This window comes from Acipenser ruthenus, chromosome 15 (genome assembly GCF_902713425.1).
Source record: "Acipenser ruthenus chromosome 15, fAciRut3.2 maternal haplotype, whole genome shotgun sequence".
Lineage (NCBI taxonomy): Eukaryota > Metazoa > Chordata > Actinopteri > Acipenseriformes > Acipenseridae > Acipenser > Acipenser ruthenus.
The window spans coordinates 30,504,915-30,532,424 of NC_081203.1; the positions used below are offsets into that span (position 1 = coordinate 30,504,915).

Here is a 27,510-nt window from a genome sequence, read left to right on the forward strand (position 1 = left end):
GTAGACTCTCACATGTTTCTTTACAATTGGATAAGTATTTCACTTTATGTAAAACTTTAAAGTAACATACATAGAATGGGGCATCCCCTAGCAGGAGATAGGTGCCAGTACTTGTGTTTCTATGCAGTACTGTTTTAGTGTAGCACACCCTGGCTATAGACTTACATAGAATGCATTTGGTGTTCTAAGTATAGTCCCTAGTGAGCTGCTATCGAAGTCAACCACATAAGTAAGCATAATTGGCAAATTTAAACAAAACAGGCCCAAAACTGAGTAAGCACTACAATGGTAGCACTTCAAGGTCACGGTTTACTTGCATTAGCATAGCAGAGTAAAGTAGTCCAGTCCGCTGTTTATCCAGTTTTAACCCCTCTGTGAAGGACTGAGCTCATCCAGTGCTGAGAAACATTCATTGTCTGCTGTAATCTCTTTATCATTTTAATAAATAAATCCAAGGTTACATAAGAACAATGTGTACAGAAGAAACAAGCAGAATACCACATATAAAGCTTTCAAATTGTCATGAAATGACAAATATCTATCTATCTATCTATATATTTAAAAAATGTGGTTGGTGTCCATATATATATATATATATATATATATGTGTGTGTGTGTGTGTGTGTGTGTGTGTGTGTGTGTGTGGATACAAACCACATTTTTAAAATGTTATTTTCTTGGACTGTAGATCTGTTTTTGCAAGTGCTGTGAAGTATGCATAAAAAGGTCAAAGAAATAAAGCCCAGCATAAAAATAAAAGCAGAATTTTAATGTGTGTATTAAATCCATGGCATACGGACTCCTCATGCAAAAAATAATGAAATGATTCATTGCACTGGCTCTGTGTTATATATATCGAACAGGCTTTCAGTCCTGAAACACTAAATAAATCACAGCTAGACGGATAAAGGATTATTACTATTACACATTGTGTTCCATGGTTTGTATCATTGCCAACTCTAAAGTAACTGTGTTGTGCACTGCACTGTTTTAAAAATAGCATGTATGCATTTGCAACAATATTTATATGAAATTATGTAGAATGTGTGCATAATAATACACACGAGCCCTCTTGAGGTGTCGTGGGCCAGTCGACGAAACACTGAGGATGGAAGGTGCCCACTTGAAAACCCCAGAGATGTACCCTACTTAGCTCAATCCAGACGGTTGTCATGCTGATGCGCTGGGGAGGCCGCACTTTGGTTGATCCCCGGAGCCAGCATCGCAGCCGTTGTGTGTGCTGATGCGCCAGGGAGGCAAAATAAGCTGATCCCTGGAGCCAGCATTACACTTCAGCCATTAACACCAGACAGAAGGATATCTACATCATCATATGGAAGGAAACGTAAATGGATGGAGACGCATATGGATCACATTAGTTTACTGTAAAGCTACGTCTTAGTTGGTGCTTATCTTGGCGAGAGCCGAGTTCAAATCAGCATGAAGTTTTAACATCTACTCTCGTGTAATGGAAATCACTATAGTTTTCTGAGATGGGTGGAAGAGGTTTATGTTAGTAGACTGATCGATGTATGTCTGATTGTTTTTAGTATATTACTTTAGATAATGTTGTTTTCAAACTGTTAGTGTATGTTGCATCTACACAACAATTCAATCATCAAGATGGATTTGACACATAATCTGTTTGACCATGACTCACAAAGTTAGCACCTTTATTAGGATGAGTCATCATTTTGGCTCATAGAGTACTGTAATGTAACTAAGTAAGGTTAATACTTACCCTTTCATTTGTTTGAATGTTTTGACTTGTGCCTTGACATAAATTCAACAAGAGAATGCTTGTGTGCTCAAAAAGTTGGCGAAAAATTAGACAATAGGTATAAAAGCCCACCACCAAAGAGTAAAATGTCTTTATGTTTCCAATCAACTTATTTGTGTAAGCCTATAGTGCTGGGAATGAATGCTGCCTGCAGCAACACCTTGGACTCTGGTCTTGGCAGATCCCAGAAACTCGGCAGGATTTGTGCTGGCCATTATACATTGAGGAGGGGACCTCCAAGGGACACGGCTGTTAGTGGCGCTGTCTCCTTTGCACCACAACCAACCAATGATCCATGAGTGTAGGCCTTCAGCGCAGTAGGTGGTGGCTTGACATATTTGGATAACATTAAAGCAAAGTAGGCCCGCTTTATGACATTTGGCCTTCTTTTTTTTAAAAACTCAATACCCTTATTTAAATACAGAATAGATTCAAAACTATCTTGAGACTAAATGTCCCTTAGCACTGTGTATCGGTGCAACCGCAAACGGAAATATTTTGTGCATGTTTTATTATTATTATTATTATTATTATTATTATTATTATTATTATTATTATTATTATTATTATTATCAAATTCAATATAATAAAAATATATCCATATTCCTATACAGGTTAGTTCCATTGCTAAAAAGAAATCAGCTACATTTTAAATCTACCTTATTTCATTTCTATAAACAGCTGGCCGATATTAAAGTTGATTAATTTAAAATATACATGGCTTGTAGAAAACAAATACACAAACACGATTTATTTTGAATACCACACCTTGGAACTTTTGAAACTGTCATTTTACTTTGAGATCTGAGAAAAAAGAAGAGAGTCATGCTATAGTTTGCTCTTCTGGTTTGAAGTTTGGTTAGGGCCATATACAGTATTGTTTAGGCTGTGTGTTTTCAAATATTTCCACATAACATACACAAAAAAATAATAACTACATTTAATCTGAAGAAAGTTTATAATATTGTACCCTATATGCTATTGAAGACACATGTTTATTGTATAATACCAACTTTATTATTGTAGAAAGCTTATGGAAATCCATTGAGGATCAAATGTATAGAAATGTAGCCATGACTTACAACAGTTTTACTTTGTGCTCTAAAGCGTGCGTAGGTTAGCATTGCTCGGTTTTGTTGAATCGCACTGTTTTTAATTAAACAATTGTTTGTATTTATTATTAGCATGCTAGCCTAAAAAACCTTTTTAGTCGCACAGTATGATCTAGTTTAAAATGGTTCATTTAAAAAGTGTTTATCCTACAAAAGCAAAAGGGTTAGATTTGACAGAAACTATAAATGATTCCAAAAATGTTAAGAAAACTGTTATTATATCCAGAAGCTACTCCATCAATCCACTACAACAACAGATGTATCATTTTATATCACCTGGAACTTTTTTTAATTTGTATAGCATCCTGTAACTGAATGGATTTTTAAACCATGTAAAGCATTTTGAATAAGCCTAACATTCTACATGTTGCATATTTTTTTATATAAATTAAGAACATTGAATTACAAATAGTGTGAATCACCTATTGAGCAGTGTAGACCTGTCCCAAATTATCTTACATCTTCATTAAAATACACCAGCATATTTTAAATATATATATATATACACACACAATGTTTGAACTAAAGTTTGATATGATTTTTTTTTTATTTTGATTAAAAAGAAAATGGTACCGTTAACAGTAAGTTACTGAGATGAAAAAGTCTGAGCAGTGTGGTGAAGTAATTAACATTTTATTCCATGATTGCAGCTTTTACTGCAAGTACAAGCAACACAATTTAAGATATAATAGTAACTTTATTAATTTGTTTTACATTTTTACAGGCGTTACTGTAATATTTCAATACTGAAATGGTTTGCATATACTACACTTGATGATGCTCAAAGTAACCCTTAACAGAATTCCAGATTTCGCAAATCAAAGGAATAATTCGCCCCCAGAGAAAATAATTAAAAAAAGCAAATTGCTCTTCTGGGAAAATCTATTTATAGCACCGTAGCCTTCAGGTATTTTTACTTTATGTAGCCAGTGTGCGTTTAATAAAGTTGTATTCAATTTAAATATAAATATCCATGTTAAAAACAACAACAAAAATAAACCTTACGGTATATACTTGTGCAACACCAATGCAACAGATTGTTATTACTTCAAAATCCACACACTATGTACACTATTTACAGAATGTCTCCAGGGAAACGCAGGGATATGTGCAAGTTAAATGGATCCATTTGTGCAAAGTCTTTAGAAAATAGAATTATTTATCAGCTGTCCGAATCCACTTCACTTTTTGCTTCATCTTCTGTTTTTTCTGTTGAAATGTTGGAAGATTTGTTCCATTTTGGTGAGTTTTCTGGTTCTTCTGAAGAAGACCTCTTCTGCCTCCTCCACTTGGCTCTGCGGTTTTTGAACCACACCTATAACAAGATAAAGATTGGTACGTTATATTGGGTAATTGGGAGCAACAAATGTAGTGTATACCGCTACGCCCATGTGTATATAGCTACTTTTGTCGAGCATCAAACACACATAGGCTTGTTTATGGACATCATTGTACGTGCGTAATCTTTTATACAGTAGTACACATAGTGACACATTACGCAATACGCACATTGCTTTTTTAAAGAAATAGGCGAAATAACAGTAAGTGTTTCAGAGTGGGAACATATATTTACCTCAACTTTTTCCTCTCTAAGGTGCACTCTCCGTGCCAGCTGTTCCCTTGTTCCAACGTCGGGGTACTTGGTTTCCTGGAACAGATTCTCTAGAGCTTCCAGCTGTTCATCGGTGAAGATGGTACGATGTCTCCTCTTCCGTCTGCAGTGCAACTGGTTAAGAAGCTGAAGTTCAGTCCTAGACAATGTTCCTACATTCATATAGGGCATCATCTGATGAGGGACAGGGGACAGCAACACCGAGCTAGCACCGTCATAACCTACAAAACCCAATTTAAAACAAATATCCATTAATCATTATACATAATTACATCAAACTCATACACAAATAAATTACAATAGATGAATAATACAATACATGCTAAATAATTATACTTGGTCTTTTAAGAGTTGGAAACGTGTACTTTTCTCCGTTACAGGTACTGTTTTGTTAACAGTGTACACCAATGCAATACCATTTCGTATTTGGCGCAAAAAACTGTCCATGTTAATCTTATTTTTTTGTACCTTGTCTATATTTCAAAAGGATATTAAAACTATGCGTATTGGTGAAGTACATTATACAATGACTGCATAAAACAATTGTCTTAAGAGACAGCAAAATTCCAAGTTACCTGCAGGAATGCATGGACACTGTGCGCCAAGAGGAGGTATCGTGCCACAGCAACCTGGTCTAGCTGGTCCCTGCATGTGAAGCTGTCCATAATAATAGTTATTATATCCGAGCCTAGATCCATTTACTGAAGCAGGAGGTGCTGTGTGAGCATAAAGCCCACTGTAATCGGTAGCGTACAGTGAATCCGTCAAATTAGAAAAAACAACCGGAGCATTCCGATGTAGTAAAACGGATTCCTTGCAGCCGGGTCTGCCAGCTAAAATGCTGTCGATGCTGAACATGCCAGCAGGCATCACAGAAAAAAGAAACCTTGAAGAGGAAAAAAAAAAGGTTACTTTATTTTTTTCAAATCTGGTTGTTGAGAAAATAAACCAAATTCGTTTGAAAGTAGCAATCTTCAACAACACGTTCAGTTTCTTGTACTGTTAAAACTTAGTCTCCTGGAGGATTAATCGCAACTGAGTGACTTGTTTTTGTGGTTCATCTGAACCTCTCCCCTGTTTTATACCCGACTGACGTCATTGAGGATTTAGCTTCTGCTAAAAATGCAGATGACAAGCAAAACCAAATTGGCTCTTACTGGGGGTTAGCACACAATGGTGTGAAAAACACCGATCTGTGTATTGAGAATTAATTACATTAAGTTAATCCTTTCAATTAGCAGACTTTTGTTAAAATCACCAAACTCGAACCGATGTCTGTCGTAGCAGCTAATTGTACACGCTAATCTGATTAATTCTATTGTACGCAAAGGAGATTTGCAGTCAACATCTTTATTAACCTGTTACTGCAGATGTTTTTTTGTTTAAGGTTCTTGTTTTGTCGTTTACCAGGAAGTTACAAATGCCGATCCATTATAGATTGTGTTGTAATATAATGTATCTATACTTAATTCGTTCCTATGTAAATTAATCTTGAAATATTACACGAATACATTTTGCAATATAATTCACACATTAATTAAAATAATTAACGGAATTATTTATGGTAAATTAAGGGATATTTTAGTATATACAATCGTGAAAAGATCCTGGATTTTAAAGTAGTATATAGCCATACAGGTATGTAAATTAAAACAAGTTTTTAGTTTCTCTTTACTATGTCCATGCATTAGGCAATATTGCAAAGAATTTTCAAATTCACAAAAGACAACTGAATTGGTCTTAACTGATCAGTAAGAATATTGAATGGTATAATTTATTTTGTAATGCAACAAATACAACAATTTAAACACTGTTATAATGGGAATGTTTTGATAGAAGTGAGCCAAAGCCATGCAATAATATAGCCTGACAAAAAAAAAAGTTTCCATATAAAACAAAATAACTTTTATATTTCTATTCAAAGCTCTCAGATATATGCTTTTCGGTTTTTTGTAAACAAAGTAATCAAGCCCTGTGGTTTTGACTTGTTAGAAATCTCAAGTATTTACTTCGCTTGTTATTTGCAGGACTGTTCTGGTCTGACACGGCTGTCATATAGAATCCACAGGAGGTGAACACGAAGAGATTAGTGCATTTACCCCCATCAGCAACCCCATCAAAGTAGGTAGGAAATTGTACGCATTTAATATAAACACCCCATTAGCGTCTGTTTTCAAGGAACAAACGATTCTTGATGGGATAAGATAACACCCATTAGCGCTTCCATTCTTACAGTCACTAAATACTTATTACAATGTCGCAGTCGGTTTAATTTTCATTTAGAGGGTATAATATTAATTGATTTCTAAAATGCTATTGGCCGTTCAGGTGTGTGGATGGATTTTCACTTTCAATCCCCTCTGTTATTAAAGTATACAAAAGCGACCCAAATTTACATTCAGAACCAAACTTTGATGACGGAATTTTCTTTATAAACTTCGGGATACAAATCATTCTACTTTATTTATTTTTTATTAATTTAAAACGACTTAACAAATACTAAGTACATCTTGGTGGATGGATTTTTACATTAAAAACGTATATCCTACTGAAATCCAAGTTGGTTATACTTTGATTGAAAACAATCATATTCTTTATAATATAATAATAATAAACAATAATAATACACAAAATAAACAGATAGTGCATACCTATGGAACATCAATAAAAGCTAAGAAATTAACAGTAATTCATCTGGGCGGCCATTATTTAAATGTGTTCATTTTAGGCTATATGTTCTTTGTCTTAGAAATGCTGATTTGTGAATGTGTTTTTTGTTCACATTGAAAACCCATGCATCAAAACTGAACCATTAATAATTAAATAAATAATGAACGCGCTTCCCCAGCTCCTGTGTAGCCTACACTGTAACTTCACAACTGTATTTTGGTAAGTCTTTCAAAACACCTTTGCAGTGCGCATTTGTCATCAATTAGATTTTTTTCGATTTTTTTCGATTTGACGGGTTTAGTTTAAGACATGTCTGTACTTTTGGAAATGAATAAGTATCCCCTACGAGTCGCCCTCTGGCTGAGACGTTCAATAAATTGTTACATTAAATTATATAAACATACTCAATAGGCTAAACAATATTTTGAAATGGTAACATCACAAAACTCAAACTAATAAAACCGTTGATCATAAAAAAAAAAAAACAGTTCCACACCACAAACGTAAAAAATGAGATGATGCATTTTATTGTAATTACAGCACTGATTCTTTTTTCAGTATTGCTTAGGAATTATTTAATACTGAAGCGTACATGAAGCTTTATGAATGTAAACGACGGCATAGCTGCAGACACAACTCCTAGGAAAGCAAATGTACTGGAGGCGACCTGATGCACACAACAAGCACGACCTGAGAGATTTCAGGATCAATTTGCTGTTCTGAACATTTCGCTGATGTGTTCCATCGATTGCTATGCATTTATAAAACTTTTCATTTTTCATTTTTCATATCCAAAACCTATTTAAATTACAAATCAATAACAGACAGACCATTCTAACACAGGGTCTAGGTGCGTATTGTTGGTTGTCGGTACGTTACTTTTTGGAGTGTTTTTATTATTATTATTATTATTATTATTATTATTATTATTATTATTATTATTATTATTATTATTATTACCATGGTATTGTAATTATATATTTATAAAACGTAAAAAAAGAAGAACACACACACGCACGCACGCACGCACGCACGCACGCACGCACACACACACACACACACACACACACATATATATATATATATATATATATACACACACACATATATATATATATATATATATATATATATATATATATATATAAAATGATGTAGGTTACACTGATAACCGTGTTGAGCACATTCAGTACAGATAACAAACACCAAGGCAGCACCCCAATAAGCAGGGTGCCAGCCTTACAGCTCTTTCCCGTTCTCTATACTGTTCCTAGACAAGATTCATTGGACTACAATGTATACTTTTACCCTGGCGTCTATTGTCTGAATAATAATAATAATAATAATAATAATAATAATAATAATAATAATAATAATTGTGAATACTATTAATGTGATTTGTCTGGTTCAAAAAGTTTTTTAAAGCAGGTTAAAAGGTTACTAATTGATATAAAGGCAGTGAATAATTGCATTGTAAGCACGTGTTAGATTTAACGGTTTGTCATTCTTCATTGTTTTATTTTTTCTTTCTCTTTTTTAATTTCTCTCTCATAACAGTTATGGATTTCAACTCAATTTTTGAACAAGATACATTTTCAACCCCCCATCAACAATAACAGCTTGTGTTGCCATTTCCATAAAACTCTTATTAATGAAGACCTTTTATTTGAATGTCAAGAGGATTTTACATTTAAGCAGTGAATTATGTAGTTTGCACGTCTTGCCAAGTTATGGGTCAAATGCATTTGTAAAAAAAAAAAAATGCTAAAGACGCATATGGTCTTGAATTTTTCTACAATGACTAGTGTTTAAATAAATTGCTTGTACTGCTTAACTTCATGTATAATTTTGACAGAAATTGGCCTATAGCCTTTTGATATGTAAACATTTCAGCCTTTTTGAGCAGTATGAAAAGACACTTGCTCTTTGGGCTTTGCTTTGCAGTCAAACTATAATTAAAAAAACTGGCACCTAGCATCAATTTCTTACATTTCAACTATCAAGTGGCAGCAGAAAGCTGAAAGTGAAAGGATTTTTCAAAAGAAATATCCATTTGGAATTACAAGCCGTGAATGAGGTGTGAAGGCACCACTTACAAGCTGAATAGATTGCATCAATCAAATCTATAAATGGTCTACAGTGGACATACTTTAGACAACCCTACAACTTAAACTGTGAAAAAAAACATCCTTTGTATCTAAATGTTCATTAAGGATTTGATCAGAAAAACCCAAAGTGAATACATTATTAGAAAAATATAGTTGATGGGTTAAACAAATCAAGCAAAATTATACAAAATAATATTATCTTCACTTTCATACTTGCATATATAGTATAGTGGCCCAGTCAGTTATTTTCATATAGGTAAATCATATGAACTAGTGGTAACAAACAGGCTATAATACTGGCACTGGGCAATGGTTTTTAACAAAGGTAAAAGCACATTCAGAAATAAATGTGTTCAAATGGAGTCCTATTTGTATATGAATAAATAAAAATGGCTAAAAAGACCATTTCAAGGATGTAAAGTGACACAGTTTAGAGAATTACCTGTGTATTATCTGCCCAGTGTAAATAAACTGTCCCTGTCTAATTGGGGGTGCAAGCCTCCTCCAGGCTGCTAGACGGAGCAGAACCTGGATAGCTGCCCGGTGCCAGACAGCTCAGTGTGTTTATTTCCTGTGTGTTTCAGCTGGGATAGGGAAGGGTCTGGAAAAGACCTTTAAATAAAATATATAATTCCATAGTGTCGCTGCAGTGAAATTAATATTTATTGTATATGTCAGGTTGACATATACACGCTTTTCTCAATACAGTGTGCCTTTGTTAGTTCATATAAACCACATTCAACAGCTATGAGACCCAGGCAAAAAAAATTATATCACAGTTTACCATACTACTTCAAGCTGCCTAGAATGAGTTACAAGCATGTCTGACCCAGTGGCGAAATATTAATTGAGTAGAGTGCATCAGGCTTATCAGCAGGTTGATGCATTCCTGCAAACTGTCTGACTAAAAGGTGTTTTCAGTTCAAATAATGTTCTCTTGTGCAAGTCAAACATACTTTACATTAATATACAGTAAAAGCGCCATTTAAGTGTGATTGGATCTGAACCTATTTCTGTCGTTGGTCTAACTCAATGGGAAACATCATTCGATGTGTGATTTCTTTTAGATGTAATCATATTTTGAGGGGGTGAAACAACAATTGTATAATTATGGTCATTATACCCTGGGTAGACCTTCTTTTACAGTACAGATAAAGCAAATTATGTACTGTGGTTTTAGTTAAATAATACTTTAAATATGTCTACAAAAAGTTTAGATTTATACTGCAAATCAATAATAATGTCTAGAATAAACATTAATATAGTTTTGTTACTAAGAAAAGTTGAGGTCATTGGTTGAGGTAAACCAGTTTGATTTAGTTGAGAGTTATTTTTCTGTGATAAATGGTGTGCAAATGAAAGGTGCCAGACTAACATGAAAGTCTTATATTTATCCAAGATCAGTTCTAGTAGATGCCAAAGCAGTGTGAGCTTTTACACACAGTGCTGCCACCTCTGTGTGACTAAACCCTGCATCCTCTGAGGGAAGTTTCATTCTCAATGCAAGTGAAATTATTGTCAAAAAGGTGCCAGCTATGCATAATTTGGGAGTGGTGTTAATTTGTGATGTTTATTCCACTCCTTGACCACCAGAACTCATGGAACTGAATAGACAAGCAGGGGAACATTCATTGCCAATTCATTGCCTGCCTGATTTAAAGAAAAAAAGAGAACATTTTGAAAGAGTTTCAAATCATTTTTTAATGCTAACTTCTAAGCTGCAATTTGTTTTTATAATGTACACACCACCATGACACCAGCCTGTTCAAGTCAAGGTACAGTTATACAGTGCCTAGGAGCAAGTAAAAAAGCACTCTTTGCCACTATAGCTGCATGTGTGCTGGCTATAGAAAAGTAAACTGCTGATGAAATCTTAACAAAATAATTGTACGCCCTATATACATGTCTACTTTAATTTATAAATGAGTCACATGAATAAAACAGGATGTACAAACATAACATTAAGCAATACTTGATATCATATATATTGCTTCAAACATAGCAAATAATAATTAATAGAAACAGATTTCAGCCAAGTAGGAAGAAAGACCCTGGAACCCAGAGATGTGATAAATTGAACATTACATTTAACACTATCACATTGCTCATGGTTACCCTGGCATTAACTTCACAAGTGTTTATTTTAGCTGTCTTTTCAATGATAAGGGCAATCACTTTGTACTTGTGTTGTTACAGCTACTGGACACAGAAGTCCATTTAAGCTGTCTTTCAAATCTTATCATGGGTAACTAACAAAGGATTATGTGCTCAAGTCCGCATGGTAAAATTAATAACTTTATATATAGGGAGTGAGAGAGAGAGAGAGAGAGAGAGAGAGAGAGAGAGAGAGAGAGAGACAGATATATATATATATATATATATATATATATATATATATATATAGATAGATAGATAGATAGATAGATAGATAGATAGATAGATAGATAGATAGATAGATAGATAGATATAGATCTGCTGTTTAATATATAACAAGCCTTAATACATATTTAAAATATTACATATTTAAATAAACTTGATACACTTGATGCTGATGTTACAACTGCATTATGATTTTATCTAGGATTGTCGCCATCTTAGAAAAGCTTCCATTGTAAAATAGACTTCTTGGTTCATAAATAAATAAATAATGGATGATTTACAAAGGCTAACATATATACAATCTAAACAATTTATTTACAAACATTTAAAAAACATTTGATATGTTACACATCAGTGCATGTCATTTTCTGCTTAAATGGTTTCATTCACTTCTAATGCAGAACTGCCTAAGATTTTACTCAGAAGGTCTTGTCAGCTGGTACAATAGAATGGCTCTTATTTCTTGAGGTTGCCAATTATTTATCATTTTGTGAATCCATCTAGCTATCCTTTAATTACTGATTAAAAGCAGCTAGCCAGATAGCTCTTTTGAAAGGACAAATATGAATGTAGGCTTCAGATATCTAATTGCACGTAGTGTCTTAAATCAGAATTACATTTGCATGTTTTATATTTGAAGGCATTCTTTTTCTTTCCATGTGTTTTGGAAAGGTGATATTTAAGACGATTTTAAATCAGAAAAAAAAATTCAAAGCAATGATAGAAAAAGGCCACTATAATAATGGAGCCACCAATTATTTGATCAAAATGTTCAAACCAGGATACGGACATGAATTGCTGAGTGGACTTTTAACAAACTGCTTTTACATTTCTTTTATACATATTATAGGTCCCTAACATAAAAGCATGTTATTATGATTTATCAAGACGCAGAGCAAAGTCTAAACACTTTTTAGTTGAAAATAATTTTTTTGAAAGACTTTTAAAGTTTTATTTATATCTTATCTATATCTTAGCTAAGTGGAAAATGACTTGCTAGTAATTAGTTCAACCAAACAACTGTGCTGAAAGGATACTGTACGTCCAAAATAAATTTAATTAAATATTATTATTATATTATCCTTATATGATGATGCCACAATACCTAGTGTTGTGGACAACTGACGTATTACGTCTGTTTACATGTTCATTAATGTACTGAATATGTTATTATTTGGAACTATGGGGTGTTGGTGTACCATGGACAGCAGCAATGCAGCAATGCAAGTATCTCCTAACTGTCACACTTGTTAAAGTCAGATTTACTCAAAAAGTGATACTTTTAATTCATGTTTTTGATTTTATCCCTAACCTGGGATAAACGATTAAAGTGCCAAATTGTATTGGTAATGGATGTTTATGTTGTAGAATCTAGGCTGACCACCTCAGTGGATTACACTTGGGATGGCTAATGGTCAAGAGATAAGTCTTTATTCAGACTTTAACAACCAGGCAACAAAGTGTTTAAGAATGATAGCATCACAATCGCAGTCTATTTAATAACTAAACTGTTTAAATAAATAAAGCATGTACTATAAAATAGATGATATGTTGGCTCATTTTAGCAAGGATCAGAATGCATGTTGTGGTAACTGGAAATCCAACAGGTAACAAGGATAGTAGGGCATCCATAGAGTAAAGCATTCACTTCAATGGTAAAACAGGCATTATAAGTGAGCTCAGAATAAAATATTCCAAGCATTACAAAAAAAAATTGCAAATATACAAACAAAGCATATAAGCAACCCAAACACACTAGTGTGCCCTGTACAGTATTTAAAAAAGATTTATGTTATGCTCTTTAATTGGTCAACAGCATCTTTAAGGTGGTAAAGTGAGACAGACTGCAGGGCATTTATGTCCATTTACTTGCTCAGGGGAACTAGCAGATGACAGACAGAGAAAATGGCAGGATAATATACTCAATAGCATTGGATAGAGCACTTTGGTTCAGAAGGAATAGTTGGCGGAATGTGAGAGTTGCATTATGGAGGTACACTAAAACAAAGGAGGACTGTTCTAAAAAGAAACCCGAAAAAAATGTTATTGATCAATTTTAATCACAATCTATGTAATTCGATTTCCTGAAAGCCTTACAGGCACTGCTGCTATGACAATTCCATTTTGCCCAGACTGACAGAATGTTCTATGACAACATCACACAATAGATTGGGTGAGGAAGATGAAGATGATCAAATCACATCCAAATAAGTGGCTTCCGATGAATTAGAAGGAAAACATTATGTCTGAACCAATAAATCTTTTCACAAAGTATAATATATTCATGTTTGACTGAATGAGTTTTAAAACAATCAACAGTCATATATTTCACGAGAACTAATTTTATAAAGTTAAAACAAGAAATTATTCAAAGGACAGAGGTTAAAGAATGCACTGATTATTGTCCTGCACAAAGGAAGTGATTTAGATCAAGTCATCAAAATTCATTTTTCAGTGGGCTGCATAATCTGATGGGCACCCCTACATCCCACTGAGAACAACCTGCAAATGGCAAAAAATATGCAACATATTAGAGCCGTAAGGAACTAGTTTGAAACAGAAAACATATTGTTGAATGCTGGGAAGAATTACCAAGAGCACCTGGATTGACTCGAACAACCCCACCAGTAACAAAATACTAGAGATTAAGTCCCTCAAGCTACTGGTGGTCTCAATTAATCCTTTTCAGGTGCTAAATAGGGTACACAACAGAGTAAAACCCAATAAAAAGCTGGATATTTTACTGGCGGAGGTACTGACTAGTAAATTATCTTGTGTGGTTGCACTATGCACTTGATTTATTCATTATTTTTGTAGAGAGCTATGTCTAAAGTTAAACTACAAGTCAGTACTATAACATGTGCAGTTATTTCTAGACATTTTAAAAAGATCAAAGGGCGATCCTTCCGGAAGTAAATTGCATTTACTATAAATGAAGTTTCTATAGTTTTTATTGCATTCTCCTGTTCAGGTTATGGTGAAGATTGAAATCTTTGCCGTGAGCCTTACAGTGTTACAGTCAGCTGGCCTGAATACTACCTATACTTATCACAGTCACAGCTTTACATAATGAAGCATTTGTTATTCTTACTGGTTTCCTACATATGCAGGCATCTGAATAAGCCTTGATTGGTCTGAAACAATTCAGAACCAATTCGAAAAATTTGAAAAAAGAGGGTCCCTGCCTGATGCGCATTTGAACAATACAAAACAGTTTTACCAACGCTTGTTTCAACATTTGCGTTTTGGTGTATAGAACAGAAATAGCTCCCAGTTATCTACAGGTATTTCTTTAGTAGGGCCTTTGAGTCAGAAACTTTGTTCTTCCCTATTCAGTGTCTTTTTTTTGTCTTTGTGTAGACTGTATCAGTACAACATTTTCTATACATATACATACATATTTATTATTATTTATTATGACTGTTAAATTGATCAGTCAGTAAACATAACTTCCTTTAAATAGTGCACTTGTGCAAATAGATTAAGAGCAGTGGACGCTAAATTTGTATAACTCGCTGATAAAGGCAACAGATCCAAATCTTTCTGAACCCACGATACACACAAATTACTGAGCTCAAGTGTATAATTGTTTAGGTAAATATAATCATACTTTATGTACGCAAGTAATTACAGTGATTTGCAAAATTTGAATCAAAGATGATTTCAGTTCTACCTAATCACTTTGCAAGGAATGTTCAGTCAGGTTTTGGGTTACACTTCTGCAAGAGGTCTGAGCACCCTGCTAAAACGAGGTTCAACTGAAAAGCACATTTTGTTTAGTTTGATATACGTTGGGTTACAAGAGGGAGAAATTAAGTTGAAGGTGTTTTTTTTCCCCACTGTAGTTTCATAAAACAGCTGCATATATCATTACCCTGTTGTTCATAAAATAACATTTAAAAGGAGATGATTTATGATCATCTTCTCAAGGGTTGTAACAGTGTTATTAATGAAGATTACATTTATTATAGATTGAACTGTATTGATATTTTTCAATGTCAAGAAAATAACACACACAAAAAAATCATAACTTAAGCTAACATCTGTCATGCCCCTTACTAAAACCTCCTAACTACTTTACAATCAATATCAAATGATACCTCTCTTATAACCTGGGTTTCACTTGCTGCCCTCAAATTAAATACAAAATTTAACAGTGCCACCATTGTGATTTACAAATAATTCAATGTGCCAACTAATAATCTTTAATATCCACTGTTGACAGGAGGGAATTAACTGCATATTTTCTCTCAGACATTTAATTTTCTTCCGTGTGGTGTAAGCCAGGGCCTAATCCCATCCTTATATGTTTTCTGTATTAACTATATTAGAGGACAAGTATGAAGACTGGCAGCAGATCGGGGTGAGACCTTAGGCTTACAGTGTTTACACAAGCTAAAGATGCCTTTTGTTAGGCCAGTGCAGTGTAGCTTGCCAACAAAAGCTTTTCAGGAGCCTGAGAATCAATACAGAATTATAGTTAAGCCATGTAATAATTATCCTCATTAGGTGTAACCTGAGCATGGAAGGGATGAATTGTGCTCTAAACCCTAACTAATACTGTACATTCCCAGGAAGTTTATTATATATGTAATTTAATAATCCTGGAAATACATAGGAAAACTCTTTTGTCCTACAGTAGCTCCTGGATATAAAAATATATAATAGCTAAATAAAGGGGGCTATTGTCACTGTCAAATGAGTCTGTTTTCTGGTACTAGCTCAAACATAAAAATGCAGGAAATACCGTATTATTCATAATCAGCAACAGGAAACAGAGGAACCAGTCAAAGCTAAATGTTTAATATTATTAATTAATTAGTTATTAGTCATTTTAAATGATTATAGCATATGTGTATATAAATCACTGCATTGCATATATTATTAAAAGAATAATCTGTTAAGGGTACAGTAAATGATAAATACACAGTATTTATATGCAACCTGCAAAGTGGATTGCTAAAATGATACTTTCCATCCACACGTCTGTCTGTCTTTCACATTCTGTAACTCTAAAGTTTATGGAGGTCATTGTCACACAGGTAGACTAAGGCATATACAAGGAAACATTTGACATTTGACCTCCAGGTCAAGGTCACAGAATACCTAACCATTTCTTTGTTTTCGATGTTCTCACGAGAGGAGTAGAACCGATAATCCGATTTTGATAATTTGTGAGTCACAAGTAGGTCAAAATAGCCTCTGTCTTCGTCTTTCTGAAAATACCATTGATCCAATAATGACCTGCCCAGGTGCAAGCGCTGAACTGTCTAATATATTTGATTCGATTTTAACAATGTGTAAGGTACAGTAAGCATTCAGAATTTACTTTTTTTTATCTTAGATAATATTTTTATGACAATATCTCTTGCATTCTAACCATGACCTTATCCCTAATCTCAATGATGGAAACACACAATGGATTATTATTCTTGCCTCTGTCATTAATGTACTGTTTTACTTAGCAAGCTCAGCTAAACCATGCGTACTTCATCAACCCGGCTAATGCATGAAATTAAAGAGAATATTACATTATTCCAGCTTTTATTTTTGTAATAGCTTATACTTCACAGTGCTGGAAACCTTTAGACAACCCATAAACCACAAGCTATCAAATTAGACTGCTTCCAGCATGTTATTATTGGCATCACAATTGCTTTTGATTTTATCAGAAGTAATGAAATATAGAATCGTTTTGGAATGTTTGGTATGGTGTTTGTCCTTGGTGGTACACCATACTTAATGTCTAGTTACCTTTACTAATAGATATTATTTGGAGTGATTCTGTTATTTTTGAACAACCCCATAAGCAAGCGTTACCAGTGTAAATGATCTCAGTTGCGTTTGTTAATCACATGGAGGTACATTGTTAATAACACATGTTTTTAATATTGGCATTTGAATATGTTTGATTTTATCAGTTAATCGTCATGCTCCACTGAACAAAATGGTCAACTAAAAGTCAATTGTTAATGACTAGAACTTGTAATATTAGAACTGTAATGTTTGATTAAACAACAGTGCTACCTCAACTCTTTCTTATAGTTTTAGTATAGCTGTCAGATGGGGAATCAGGAATCAGAAATGTACACTTTGTAAAGCACTTCAGTTCAAAGAAGACCTGGATGAGTAGGAGATGTGGTAATTCTATATCTTATAAGCCAGATAGGAAATGACCAGATGTGAATGGAGCAGGCTTGCCTGTAAATATGATATTAATTGGGGAGATCAACAACTCTGAACTAACCTTTCAGACATGCATATGTCTATCCTGCTGAACGTAATTATAATGTATTATTTAGACAAAAATCTGCAGCACTTTGTAAATAGGTTTCTCAGTGTCCTTTGCACCTGCAGCACTGGGACCTTCTACAGTACACTATTCTTTCTGTACAGTGGGTAAAGGATCAGGGAGGAATTTTGTGTGACTAATTGGGTTTTAACTTGCCAGAGAAAAAAAATAGTTATTGGCAGCCCAAAGCACAACAGTCAAGCAAAACTTCAACTCCATTTGGTTTCATTTCCTTTCTACTGAAAGGAAAGGAAGATTAATGAAATATCCTCAAATCCATCCTGTTTTATTTCTATTAAATCAACAATGAAATTCAACCACCAGGTCTGTTATCCCCCCTCTCGTATTAAATTTCTGCATCCAGCTAAAGAGGCCCTGTATTTTATATGTATAAATATTTTATACTATTTAAAATTGAATTATTTAAAAAATATATATATATATTTTACCCAAAGCAAGTAATTTGAATCACCAATTATCTTGACCTGAAATACTAAACTGTTCAGTGATCCTGTATTTTAGTCAGGAATTTCATGCAATAGATTATTTACTAAAACATAGACTAGACAGCACTACTACCTTATACATATTTGAAACTACATTCTTTGGCCTTTAGGCTTGCTTATAGAGGTACCCCTGCCCATAAATTAGTTCACGGATAAGTGGAGAGGCTGAGCATAGGGAAGCCAAGGCAGGGGGGGCAGGATAGCTGCCCTCCCCCGTTAGACGAAGCCAAAAAGGTGGAGGCTGGGGAAAAGGAGGTGAACTCTGGTGCACAGCAGAGATGTAATGAATTGAGGTAAGATATCAATCATTTCCCTTGCTGATCATTGGACGTATTGTTTATTGGGGACAAATAAGATACTAGCTATTCGGTTGACGATTGACGATTTGATCTGGTATTGGAAGCGCCTAAAATATGTTTTATGTGATTTGATCTAAGGTTGAAGTGAGTTCCCTGCCATAACAAGCACTTTTGCTTAATTTACTGGCTCTGCTGCAGATATATTTCAAAGTTCCGCCCAGAGGTGAAATTCTCAACATAAAAGTGCAGGTACTCATGTGCACCCGGGTGTAAACATTTTAAAAATGGAGACAATTTGAGTGCCAATGAATAAATACTTTTAAAATGTATACATATCGGTACACGATACATTTATGAATACAAAATAAGCCTTAAAAAATAACTGATAAAATATAACCAATTCACCATAAAGAAGGAAGCTGAAAATACTGAAAGCTTTGTACCCTCTGCATGTAATATAACAGTTAAGTTAAAATTTAAATGATAAGTATTAAAAAAAAATGTTTAAGTCAAACAATACACAATAAGGGTTAAAATACTCCTCTAATTTTGTAATAGGCACTGATCTTAAAAAAATGATGTGCTTGACTTGGACATTTTAATATCCATAGTATTCTCTGAAATCATCCCCATACTTTCCAGACCCTGGGTACTCACCTACAGCAGGACCTGGCCACGCTACAATGATAGCCTTGGATTAGATCACATGAACCTTTTTTTTTTTTTTTACTTATTACTTATCCTACACTGATATATTTTGTGTGCTTCTCTGTTGTGTTTCTATGTAGGTTAATTACCATGATCTATTCCAGAAAATATTTTTGACAGAAACAGTATAAAAGTAGACATCACGGTTTTTTGTTTTTTTTAAATCCCTGGCATTGTGGTTTCTGCACAATAAAAAAAATTGGCAAAAGACACATTTTCATAAAGTAATATCATAACTGTGGTTTACTAATGCCTTGTTTTAGATGTACACGCAAGTGAAAACACAAATTTAACTTAAATAATCTCTTTTAAAAAAAATAGAAAATGGGTCATTGCACAAACATTGTACAGACATTTTGCTCAGAAAGTGTTCAGCCACTTCATGTAGAGTGACACACTCTACATACCTTTTTGTCTAAATAACATAAACAACCTCTTTTAGTTTATGGCACCTGCAGTGAAAACTAAATTAAATAAAAAAAACAAGGTTCTTGGGTAGTCAAGAACATTATTTTTATAAAGTGATCCATACAACGGTGGGGTATACTTTTTGGCTGTGATTCCATACTGGGGGGGCAGCTACATTATCCTTTGCATCCTCTAAAGTCACAGCAATCCCTAGCAGCACATTGGACACCATCACCATTAGTATAGTCAAAGAGTCACTCCACCCACAGCAGACCCTTTGCATTTTAGCATGGAGCCTGTTTGAAATAGGTTCCCACCTCCATTAGGACTTTGAAACAGGTGGAACCACTTTAGAGGGGAAAATACTCAACCACATCAACCCTTTTGATTTTTGCACGGAAGGTATGTTAATTAGCTACCCACTTTATTTGCATAACATTCTTCATAGTGTCGGAATTGGGTTTTTGCGACGGTTCTCATCCTTCCTGGCCATTTTTTATTTTTGCTCGGAACATTAAAACACCACCACAAAAGCCTTCCTCGATGGCCGGAAAAGCTTTGATATTCAGGGCCAATATGGCTACTTAAACTAATTAGCCACAAATGGTTAAAAAACAAATAGATAATACTAAGTGTGAGAGGATGGATATTTAAATAACCATTAAAATAACCTGTATTTAAATGGTTTAATTGCTGTTGATAGCCTATCTGTGAATATGACAAATGTATAGATTGGATTGGTTGTACAGTAAAAGAGTTAGCACCTGTTGAAGCACTAGTCTGCTAGACTCTAGTTCAGTTTCTTTAGATGTATTTAAATTTTAACGAGGGAGTGGTTGATGTTCTGAATGACATGTTTACAATGAAATCCAATTACACTCAGAGACCTCCAGCACAGTGTAGCTATTGAAGGCACGTGTCTTATACCATATGAAGCTTGTTTCTTTGTACCCAGCAAGTACTGTAATCTCTTCTTTATCATAAAGGGTTATTAGCAACAATAATCAATCTTCGAATGGAATGATTGGGAGGGGCAGTGCAGAACAAACTCTAAAACGTGTCTAAAACCCTACGATTTCCTGAGTCTGTATTCATTCAGGAGCTGCAGCTGTGAATTCTGAGATTGAGTGGCCATCTGTAGCAAGCAGTAGACTGAAAGTATGTAAGAGAAATTATTAAAAATAAAAAGCAAACTACCTTATAAATAATACATGTGCTAAGTGCATACATTTGTAGACCTATCTTACTTTCTGAAAATGAAAAAGGCAGTACAAAATAGGCTATCGCAAGATCTGCTTTTAAGTAGAATGCTTTATAATGTCATCTTTAACACTAGCATTAATAGTTTTCATTTAGTTTGAATTAAAAAACACCGGCATGATTGATGTATTTTTGTTCTATTCAGCTGTCTATGCATTTGAGATGCGTGGAGTGTTGAAAGAATATTGTAGCCTAAAGTGTTACATGAGATTTGACAAGTATGACATTGTTTTCAATTCCATGTAACCATTGTTATATAGTTTAATTCATGAACAATCATAAACATATACAGGCTAACCTGCTGTGAACAATTAAAAGAAACAGCAAGGCTATGATAAGATCAGGAAAAAAATATTGAAAACATCAGTTTAATTCACAAAATCCAAAATTGATCCAGGCCAGACGAGTCTTGTCAGATCAAGATGGGTGGGCGGACTGACTGGCTTGAATTTCAAGACCTGGGAATCATCTTTATTTCACACTCTGCTTCTGGATATATTAAAAAAACATGGTGTGTGACTTGTGGTTTATTAAGGATCTTACTCCCTGCAGGTGGATACAAAAGAGGGTGACAAACTTTCTGTGAGTAATTTAAAGGTCTGTTTTTATTATTCAAATACAGTTTACAACACAGTTTTGTGAATTGCAGGGTCCACTGTTAGTAACGACTAAAGTCCTGTGAATCCCGTCAGTAGAAACAACACACTTTGTTAGATAATAAATTGTAGAGTAGATTTAGGAGTTTAAGAAACAGCACACTTGTACCGTACTTATTAAAATGCTAATTTACCCATTCAACAAAAGCTGTGAACTGTTACTGCTGTGTCTCAGATTTTTAGTAAGTGTATGTTTGCACTTTTAATTAGGTTTCGTTATTTACCTGTTCATTGAAAACCGATTAAGACTTCTGTTAGCACACAATGCAAAATGAGTGGCAGAATCCACCCATGTACTGAATGCCAAGTTTAGCTCATACTGCGCAGCAGTGGTTTCATTTGAGCTCCAAAAAGGTGGCCAAATAGATATACATGCTAATTGTAGACCAGTTTTAAAAAGCCCTGTTGTAAGCAATAACCTTTTTTGCCTTGGTTCTGACAACATGTAATAGTTAAAATGAGCCAATCTCCACAAAACAAAATGATGGTCAATAGCTACTAACGTATTTTATTATAACATTTGCAACAACTGCGTAGTTTTCTTTTAATGTTAATATGTGATAGTTTTGAGTCCTGCATTAAAACACATTAGGGGCTCTGTACAGGTGTGTTGACAGGACAGTGACAAAGATGTATAAAAATTGTTTATCTTTCTGATTGTGTTGAACCTCAATGCAGAACTCGTTTACCGGCCCAGATGTTGACAATGCTGGTATTTTAAAGCAGAATCAAATAATCAAACTACTTCTGGAGTTCAGGGAAGTTATGTTCAATGAACCAAGATACACCATGTGTTCCAATGAATGTATGAAAGTGTACCTGCATTAAATAACACTGTACTGTGTTCCGTCCCAACTGTCAAGTACCAACATACTAGCAAACCACACAGTAACCTTTAAGGATGTATGTAATGATTTAAAGGTGAGACATTTATTCATGCATATTTAGCAATTTTGCTAGCTTTGCAACCTTTTAAAAATATTCATACAGCAAGATTAAAGGTACAAGTAGAGTAAAAGGTACTGTAAAGGGGCTACCTGTACCAATATTGGTATATAAGAATAGTAGCCTTTTCATGTCAATGTGTGTGTTTTTTTAACAAGCTCCAAATTCATGTTGTGAAAATAGACTGTTGTTGACATTTATTTCAATTTTTAACATTTATCATTGGTTCTGATCTGTCAGTATATTATTTATCGATTATTTGCATTTCACTTGTGTTTTTTTAATTTGGCTCACTTATGCATTGCAGACAGGGAGAGGATTTTGAGTCTCACTCAGAATAAACCTTCCTCTTAATTTCATTTCCACTTTTTGTAACAAAATAGTTTCCATGGTGACAAATGGCATCCCCCACTTGACACAGGAAGCCACCAAAACAAAACAGTTCAGACAAGGACAAGAGTATTAACTGAATATATGCTCTCTGGTGCACTTGATGATAGCAGGATTGCAGACTATGGCTCTACATGACAAATGAATATCTCAGGGAAATACTACAATGTCAGGTTTAGAGGGATATAAAGCAGAGGGTAGCTAGCTGAAAACATATGGTACATCAGTACAGAATATGTTGGATTAAGGAAAACACCCAATTTGCTAGTCTTGAGGCATGGTCAAAATGGACAGATTTGGACAATGGACATTGTCTTGGTAAATGGGCAAAAAGTTACACATTGTTAAATTATACTATACTAATGTTAAATGCCCCAAATTACATTTTGAATGTGCTTACATTTTGATAGTCACTTCATTAGTACATCCGCAAAAAGCTACACTTTCTGATAGTAGAGTAAAGGATTCACATGATATCCAGATGTCCTTCATGGTGAACCAACTGCTTAAAGTTGGCAGCTTTTGGCATCAGATTTATGTTGATTGAAAGAAACTCAAACCATGTCAGTTGTGGCATAACATTGTGGCATGTATGTTCTCTAAAATGACTAATACAGGCATCACTTTTGAGATAGTTTGAATGTGTGACATCAGTCATTTGTGCAGAATTGGTAACAGACACAAAGATAGACGGTGGTACAAACCAAGTTTGGAGTTAAGACATGAGACTATTACCCATAGCAACATGGCACAAAGCAAGATAATGTAGACTAAATTGCATAAATAGTGAAAACATTCTTTATGTTCTTGCATCTAAATGTAGTTAAATTACAGAATAAAAACACAAATGAGAGCACTTTCATTTTGTTGTTTTTCCCCATCGGTGGGAGTTTAAGTTTGAAATGTACATGTTCAATTCAGCCGAGTTCCATGATCAAATGGAAGTCTGCTTTTCCAAAATCATTTCCACAAGAATTTTAATGCGCTGTAATTTCTTCTGCATGCATTTAAATTGACATAATTGTTCAAGAAGTACTAGGGATTCTTATGGTAGACAGCTAGGGATTACAATTTCCAACCCACCTACCAAGTGATACCAAATGTATGCAATCACCCTCATGCATTTATCCTATTAAATATATCTGGCAGGATTCTATTTTATCTCAACAAAGCAGAGTAGGATAATTTTGATATAATATGACAAATATAAAATATACTCATGGTATATATCAAGGCTTTCCTCTAATTCCCTAAGATATTTCCTGCCAAACATTCTAGACGAGCTTAATATTTTACATCAAATCCCTCCAAAGAGTACAATTTCCATTGATTGCTGACACTTGTGGCAAACTTAAAAATGTATCTACATACCAATTTATGGCTTTCCTCCAATGTCTACATTTTCTGTCTTCCAACAATTCTTCCAGTATATTTATTTTTCTAATTGTCTGGTGGTGCTACCAGACAGTAAAGCAAGAACTCATAACACAGTGGTGCACAGTGTGTCTGTGTTCTACATTCTGCTATTTTCGTTGTTGATTTGGGCCACACAGAGAAACCAGCACCCTATCAAGCACTTGTTTCCATGGTGTTGATTGTGCGTGCTGAACTGAAAACCAACCAAAGTCATCAAAAGACCTAATGCAAAATAGCAATAATGGAAGATACATATACATATTGTATAATTGAGAGTGTTACACTTGTCATAATATTAGAATTCGGGGTGCAGACGACTCATTACTCATACTTGGAGACATTATAATTGTAATGGCAGTTACACTTTGATGATGTTGCCAGAAGTGCTGTAAAGATCAATTTCTGGCACAGATTTTCTCTCAGATAGTGCTTTAATGTTAATGTAGATTATTTTTATTATTATTTTTTTTATGAATGTGAATCTATCTGTGAAGTACAGCACCATACGTTTTGCATTTGGGGATTTCAGTTGTTCATTGTGATGTAGCAGGTGTTTAAAGAAGCAAGTGAAGTGTAAAAAAATCACTGTAAGATTCTGCAAATCACTAAGTTCTTTAGAGAGTTGACTTTATTGTGATATGCCAGGTGTTTATATACAATGTTAAAGTAACTGTATCATCTGTTTTTTTTTTCCTTTAAAATATGCAGCAAGAACTTATTTTTAAATAAATATATAAACACATTTTTGGCCATTGTTACTCAAACAACCTTTAAAAGCCTTCAACCACTCAAGATCTTTAGCTGAATACGTAAGGGCAGTGATTTGGCATGTTATTTGAAATGTAGCACCTCCAACAGCACAGTACTTCCTAACACCATGGCACATTGTTTGTCAAGAACCTGGCCAAGAGTGGAAAGTGCTGTGCAGTTTCTGAGATCTGATTAGATCCATATCCAAGGCAGTATTATTTAATTTCCAACTATCTCATTTCTAACTTTCTAGCCAAAAATAAGATTAGAGTGATGTGGCAGGATACTTTGTTTAAATACATGTATAACAGTAATGTGTGTAATGACAGTATGTACAAGTACAGTACATGATGTGTGTATATATATATATATATATATATATATATATATATATATATATATATATATATATATATAATGAGGGTATTTAGCTGCTTCCGCTAATGTCATTTTAAAGTGCATGGTAGTGGATTATTAACTAGAGTAAATTTAATCTAGAATCATAAACTGAAGAAGCCTGCCCTTCATGCAACTGTTTAGAGCTCCATTATTCACCATGTGTTCGCCCATCTGATCTTGTCTCGCCTTGGTACATGAAAAACCTAGAAAGAATACTTCTGAATACGTGTAAAAGATACATTTAAATTGCTCTTGTTTTTGAAGTAGAAAATAAGTCTTCATTGTGTTTTTTTTTCTATTTGATAAGTCATTGGTGAAAGAGATTTGTAGTTGCCTTGTTAATCAAGTAAATAGTAATAAGGTGTGATACTGTATATTAGATGAGGGTGTCTGCTAAGAAATAAATAAAGAAGAAGAAGAAGAAGAAGAAGAAGAAGAAGAAGAAGAAGAAGAAGAAGAAGAAGAATGAATGAATTATGATACACAATCCCTAGCTTTCAAATACTTGAAAGCTTCTTCTTCAGGTGTAAGTGATTGGATGATATATCACGCATGTTTGCGAATAATTCAAGTCAAGAATTTGTAATTAATCTTCATAAGATACTAGTACTCCCAACCAAGAAGTCTCATTAACAGCAGGCTCCCACTTTTAACCACATTAACAGCTGGTAAGACTTCTGTGCAAAGAGATGAGGCCTCTTGTTCAGTGTCACATAATAAGTCACAGCCCAGGCCTTGACAGTTTACCAGGATTCCTTGTTTCAAAACCAAAAGGACCCACTGCATTTGCTTTAGAAGGTCCCACTGGTGAAAGTCAAAACAGATTGTTTAAAATAGCTGAGAGGCCTAGTACAAGTTGAGAGTTGTTTGGAAAATGATAAAGTGTGATAAAGCTCTTTCTCATGCATGGATATAGGATAAGAGATGTGGTTAAGCAGAGCAGCTCTGTCACATACTCTCACGTTTAAAATATACCAATGGGCTTGAAAAGTCTCTTTATGCAAGGGTTACCGACTTTGGAGAGTTATTATCTGAGGGAAAACTAAAGTGTTTTCCAGAAAATTCTATCCTTGTTATGTTTCATATTGCTTTGTATTAGCAATATGAAAACCACCAAATAATGCAGCTGTTAAAATTCACCCATAAGCTTCATTAAATCAATGCTTAGGTTAAAAGTTGATAATGTGGCTTGCTATAAACTTGCTATTCCCTTTGCATCATAATAAGCAACAGCTTTAGGTCATATGCTAAGTTTATTGTGTATATGTCTCATAATGCTTCCAAAAGCTGTTTAATGTAACATAATGTTTTGGAATGCAGTGTTCTTTATTTATTTATTTATTTATTTATTTATAATTATGAGTATCCTTACCTTTCGTTTTATTTCTTCCCAACATGTAATTAATCTGTGTGTTTCACGTTTCGTTCATACTGGGTCTAGTTCTAATAGCTTCATTACATGATTGTCATGTCATTCACAGGAGCAATTAAATGGTCATTAGACTTATTGTTTGCATTGCTGGAATGTAATTAACAATGGCTGCCTTCTTTATAGGACTCATGGTTTTAAAGCTTTGAGAGTTCCAAGAGGTTGAACTAAGTAAATGTATCAAGCATCTATTAAACTTTCCAAGAACTTCTCTAGGGATGCCTTGACACTTAACTCACTCCAGCCCAATTGTTCCTCTAATAGAAAAGCTTTCAGTTCAGAGTAGTCTCAGGAAACAAAAAGGAGATAAAAACCTTTCTCCAGCTGTGGATTATCATTTCCCTATAATTTAGATCAGTCTGGACTTCTCAAAAATCTGATCATATAACAC

General features: G+C 34.2%; 1 protein-coding gene across 1 annotated transcript; it reads right to left on the bottom strand.

Annotated features, from left to right (window-relative positions):
• Positions 1 to 3,509: 3,509 nt before the first annotated feature.
• LOC117422012 (homeobox protein goosecoid-like) lies at positions 3,510 to 5,568 on the bottom strand. Its single transcript, XM_034036604.2, has 3 exons — positions 5,080 to 5,568; positions 4,466 to 4,725; positions 3,510 to 4,207 (listed from the first exon to the last, which is right to left on the bottom strand). The coding sequence occupies exons 1-3, from the start codon at positions 5,372 to 5,374 to the stop codon at positions 4,055 to 4,057; spliced, it is 708 nt and encodes a 235-aa protein (XP_033892495.1). The 5' UTR covers positions 5,375 to 5,568; the 3' UTR covers positions 3,510 to 4,054.
• Between the last annotated feature and the right edge of the window lie 21,942 nt (positions 5,569 to 27,510).